The sequence below is a fragment of the Lactuca serriola genome, chromosome 7, assembly GCF_051521515.1.
Source record: "Lactuca serriola cultivar US96UC23 chromosome 7, Lser_US96UC23_V15, whole genome shotgun sequence".
NCBI classification, from domain to species: Eukaryota; Viridiplantae; Streptophyta; class Magnoliopsida; order Asterales; family Asteraceae; genus Lactuca; species Lactuca serriola.
The window spans coordinates 16,788,969-16,794,690 of record NC_136414.1 but is presented as its reverse complement, the minus strand read 5'-3'; the positions used below and the strand labels follow the sequence as shown (position 1 = coordinate 16,794,690).

Below are 5,722 nucleotides of genomic sequence, written 5' to 3'. Positions count from 1 at the left end.
AAGTCTCCGTTAAATGGGTGTAAAATGACAAAAGTGCTTCTATTCTTGTTTTTTTGTCATTTTTTTAAATGATTGACCATTTCTGCTTCTTTTCATAAAAAATAATAAGAAACCTAAAAATGTTGCACCTCCATTGATATCTCTCTCACCTCCTCTACTCCACCATGAGGAATCTCTCTCTTTCATTGCTTTCTCTATTGGTAATCAATGGCCTAATTGTCTACCTTTCACATCTATCATTTCTTCCTTGATCCGTCTTTCCTCCACCACCTCTCTCATCTTCCACCATATTTTATCCTCCAGCTTCTCCTCCCTTCACCTCCTACCAGGGATAGTTTTGCTTGGTGTCCAATAGTGACACAGACAACACAAGATCTGTGTGTACACAATATAAGAATTTTCAAATTTTTTGATTTTTCTATTATTGTGCTATTACGTAAAAAAATATGTGCCACTGCATAATAAAAAATACGCCACCCACAACACTTTCTACAAAATCATGCGTCCGCACATGCCTCCCACATGACACATGGAACCCTTCTGCCCTTACTTCTAATGTCTCATGTCTTTACCTTCGATGTTGATGCCCTAATTCTTTCCCCTTCAATGGTGGTGATTGGTGTATGTTGGTGATTGGTGGTGGTGATGTTGGTGCGGGATGATGGTGATTAATATCGATGGTGATGGTGATAGTGGTGATGGCGCTGAGCCAATTGCGATCATTTATAAAAATGGTCCTTTTATTTTAGAAAAATAATAAAAAAACACAGAGTTAAATGAAGGGCATATTGGTCTTTTAATTTGGACATAACGGAGTTAGCCTAAAAGGACATCCGTTGAAAATTTTGGAAACCACAATGACATGCCAAATCAATTTTCTAAAAGTTAAACAAAATGTGGAGATTAAGGATCACCACAAGGACCAAAACTGTAAGTTAAGTTATATTGGTGGTATTATAGGGATTGAAATTTCGAAATAATAGTCAGTGGATTTAATGAGGTTTTGCACGGACTCCCGGGGTACGCGTAGTTGACCTGGCATTTGAGATCCTACGTGGGGGAAAAAAGACACTTGCCACATGTGCAGTTTTGTGACAGAGTGTGGCAGGCCTTGTTATGGCGTGTGATATTCACAGCCCTTCCAAAAGTTAAAAGCAACAACTCAACCCCCACCAATGTAATAAAATAATATAAAATACAATAAATGTAAAATCCCATTATATTTAATACGAGTAAATGTAAATACTCAATAAAGAAAAAAGATTAATCATTTTCAATGGCCGCAATTAATTAACGTCTTTGGGTATATATATATATATATATATATATATATATATATATATATATATATATATATATATATATATATATATATATATATATATATATAACCACGATTATAAAACTAATTAAACTTTTATAATAAAATTTTTAATTATTAATCAGTTATTTTAAATAAATTATTAATTAAGAGATATATCAAAATTTTAAAATTATTACAACTTCAAATTTAACATATAATTAGAAAATTTTAATTTAAATTTTGAAATGAGTTGTCTAATATATCTACATGATACATGACATAATGACATAATATTAATGAGAAGTTATATTAGAGTAACATTTGACAAAATAATATTAAAACTATACATTTATTAGAATAGAGATAGAGATATATAAACCATTGCTATATGTCGTATTATACATAAACCATTGCTATATATTGCTATATGTCGTATTAGCTATGGTTTAAACGATTTTTCCATAGTGAATCAAGATATTATATAAATTACCATTCAAAGTTTATCATACAAACAAATTTAATATATTTACATATATATAACTATATGCTAAAAGCAATATATCTTAGATCAATGTTTATTTTACTTGATATATATCTTCTATACAAGATAACAATATATTCCTCAAATTCAAGTAATTTATTTGTTATGTTCTACTTACAAAAAACATAACAATATAATTACCTATTCATTTTAAAAAGGGAAAAAAAAAAGTTACACATTACCTTAATTGAATATAAAGGTACATACATATACCATCTAATATGATAATTAGACTAAAATATTTCATTAATACTGTAAGCATTTGACCTACATTTGAAAAAGTGTAAAAAAAATGTAATATAAAGGAGTATAATTTATGTTATCTAAAAAGTAAATTAATCTATTGAATGAATAATATTACGTATATATAGAATATAAAGCTTTGTGTAAACCCATAAATATATGTTTGTGCCCATATATATAAAAAAGAATGAGAGGCTTTTAATGAGTTGCTTATTAGTTCGAACACCTGTATATAAACCCATGTACTAATGTACTATAGGAAGACTATCAGACCCCATTTCTCAAACTAAGTGAGCTTTCTACTTTCGTCGTTCTACATATATAATGGCTTCAAAAGCCGACGCCGACCACAAACAAAATGGTCACCCTTTACCACCGGAGTGTACGGTGGAAGAGGTGGCGCTGGTGGTGCCTGAAACCGATGACCCGTCGCTACCGGTGCTGACATTCCGGGCATGGACACTCGGAGTTGCCTCATGCACCGTTTTGATTTTTCTAAACACTTTCTTCATATACCGAACTCAGCCGCTAACCATCTCCGCCATCCTCATGCAAATTGCTGTTTTGCCGATCGGAAAATTCATGGCCGCCACCTTGCCGACGAAGGAGTACCGGTTGTTGGGTCGTAGCTTTAGCCTGAACCCGGGTCCGTTTAACATGAAGGAGCATGTGATTATCACGGTGTTCGCCAACTGCGGCGTTTCAATGGGCGGAGGGGATGCGTACTCCATCGGAGCCATTACTGTTATGAAAGCTTATTATCGACAGAGCTTGAATTTTCTCTGTGGTTTGATTATTGTCTTGACTACTCAGGTATAATTAATTAACTCATTAATTAATCTTCATGGGTTTTCTTTAATTCTTCTTATTTCAAATAAGAATTTAATCGATTCGTCTGTCTTTGTTCAGATTGTGGGATATGGATGGGCCGGAATGTTGAGGAGGTACTTGGTTGATCCGGTGGAAATGTGGTGGCCGGCGAATCTTGCTCAGGTGTCTCTCTTCAGGTATGTTTTCAAACTGTTCATCCAATTTAATTATTATTACTTTTAACAATCGATTAAAACCTGATACTTCAAATTTCAACCTTTGTTTGCTAAATATACATTTCAAGAATCGGACTTGATTTCCTCATAAAGTATGACTACTTTTTATGTTCTTAACTTTTTAATGTTCTTCACTTTAATGATGGCATCAAGAATATCAAGTATTCCATGAGATTGAGTAAAAAAAAATGTTGTTCCATATTCCATGACGAGTTGACGACTGTTTTATTGGAGAATTTCGAACTCTTTTCAAAAGTGAAATCAAACAGAATCATTTCTATTCGAAATCAGTTCAATTGATTCTCCTGTTTTGTTTCAGAGCGCTACACGAGAAGGAGACGAAAGCACAGGGAATGACAAGAATGAGATTCTTCATGATCTTCCTGGTTGCAAGCTTTGCATATTACGCATTTCCCGGCTATCTTTTTCCGATCTTGACTTTCTTCTCATGGGTATGTTGGGTTTTTCCGAACAGTATAACAGCACAGCAGATCGGCTCCGGTTACCATGGGCTAGGCGTCGGCGCTTTCACCCTCGATTGGGCAGGAATTTCAGCTTACCATGGAAGCCCACTGGTTACTCCATGGACTTCCATTATCAATGTCGGAGCTGGTTTCATCATGTTCGTTTACATCATCGTCCCACTTTGTTACTGGAAATTCAACACATTTGACGCACAAAAATTTCCCATCTTCTCCAATCAGCTCTTCACATCCACCGGACATAAATACGACACCACAAGAATCTTAACCCCACAATTCGACCTCAACATTGCTGCATATCAGAGTTACAGTAAGCTCTACTTGAGTCCCCTCTTTGCACTTTCAATTGGATCTGGATTCGCGAGATTCACAGCCACCCTCACCCATGTCGCGCTTTTTCATGGCGGGTAAGCAACTGTTCTTCGTTTAATTAAACCATAACAGGCCCTGGTCTCTGAATCCTGATACAATGATCGATAACTTGTAGGGATATATGGAAGCAGAGTAGATCTGCAGCACATAATGTGAAGCTTGATATCCATTCGAAACTAATGAAGACTTACAAACAAGTTCCTCAATGGTGGTACCTGGTGTTGTTGATCGGGAGCATTGCTTTATCGCTAATAATGTGTTTTGTCTGGCAAGAAGATGTTCAGCTCCCATGGTGGGGCTTTCTCTTCGCTTTCTTCTTGGCTTGGATTGTTACTCTCCCCATTGGAGTCATTCAAGCAACCACAAACCAGCAACCTGGATATGACATCATCGCACAGTTCATAATCGGTTATGTGTTACCCGGAAAACCAATCGCAAATCTTCTGTTCAAAATCTACGGGCGAATCAGTACCATTCACGCTCTTTCGTTTCTATCTGATCTTAAACTCGGACACTACATGAAAATCCCACCTAGATCCATGTTCACAGCTCAGGTATATATATGATGTTTCCATGTTACTATTAATTAACAAATCAATCGATATGCGAAAATCGAAACCCTAATTCTATTATCGAAACTGTCAGTTGGTGGGAACGCTAGTTGCAGGGACGGTGAATCTAGCAACATCATGGTGGATGTTGGAGAACGTCGAGAACATATGTGACATTGAAGGTCTTCACCCCGAAAGCCCATGGACGTGCCCGAAGTTCAGGGTTACTTTTGATGCTTCGGTGATATGGGGACTGATCGGACCACAGCGACTGTTCGGACCTGGAGGTTTATACAGAAACCTGGTATGGCTATTCCTCGTCGGAGCATTCTTGCCTGTTCCCGTTTGGATTTTGAGCAAGATTTTCCCTGAGAAGAAATGGATTCCGTTGATCAACATCCCTGTTATCTCCTATGGTTTTGCTGGCATGCCGCCTGCAACTCCTACGAACATTGCAAGTTGGCTTGTGACAGGGATGATCTTTAACTACTTTGTGTTTAAGTACCGGAAACAATGGTGGCAGAAGTACAATTATGTCCTTTCGGCTGCTTTAGATGCTGGGACAGCTTTCATGGGTGTGGTGCTGTTTTTTGCTCTTCAGAACGAAGGTGTTAATTTGAAATGGTGGGGATCCAAACCAGATCACTGTCCTTTGGCAACTTGCCCTATAGCCAAAGGGATTAATGTTACTGGATGTCCAATTTTCTAGGGGTAAGATTGTAATTTTAAATAAGAGGTATGGGCTGTATACTGTGTAATAGTATGTAGTAGAGCCCTTGGTTACTCATAGATTTTGTTAGATGGATGTGGTCTAACCATTTGGTGTTCATTAGTGTATATGTTCCATTACTAGAAATATGTTGCTTCAACATTTCATTAATCAGTGCTTAAAAAAACCTATTAAGGAGATCGAGTATGACTGTATGAGTTACATGAAGTTACTAAAAAGCCCTCTCTGCATTGTTTGTATAGTACCACTGTCACTGTGTCGCATATATTTAACTTGGGGGATAATTCCTTACCAATATAATAAGCATTTAACCCTTAAAAAACTTTTGGAACATTGTTTGCATGTGGAATACAAACTTTCTTGGTATAGAATATTAGAAACTTTTTAAAATTGTGTAATGTATATGTTTAATCTTCTCCTAGCCCCTACTTTGAAAAGGATAAATAAAAATAGA

General features: G+C 36.3%; 1 protein-coding gene across 1 annotated transcript; it reads left to right on the top strand.

The window, feature by feature from the left end:
* Positions 1-2,289: 2,289 nt before the first annotated feature.
* LOC145061430 (oligopeptide transporter 3-like) lies at positions 2,290-5,418 on the top strand. Its single transcript, XM_079008895.1, has 5 exons — positions 2,290-2,900; positions 2,997-3,094; positions 3,453-4,022; positions 4,103-4,541; positions 4,633-5,418. The coding sequence occupies exons 1-5, from the start codon at positions 2,412-2,414 to the stop codon at positions 5,245-5,247; spliced, it is 2,211 nt and encodes a 736-aa protein (XP_078865021.1). The 5' UTR covers positions 2,290-2,411; the 3' UTR covers positions 5,248-5,418.
* Positions 5,419-5,722: the final 304 nt, after the last annotated feature.

Excerpts from the sequence above, each read along its gene's own strand:
- LOC145061430 (XM_079008895.1), top strand. The coding sequence starts at position 2,412 with ATGGCTTCAAAAGCCGACGCCGACCACAAACAAAATGGTCACCCTTTA. Across the intron at positions 4,023-4,102 it reads GTCGCGCTTTTTCATGGCGG|GGATATATGGAAGCAGAGTA; the intron begins GTAAGCAACTGT and ends GATAACTTGTAG. Across the intron at positions 4,542-4,632 it reads GATCCATGTTCACAGCTCAG|TTGGTGGGAACGCTAGTTGC; the intron begins GTATATATATGA and ends CGAAACTGTCAG.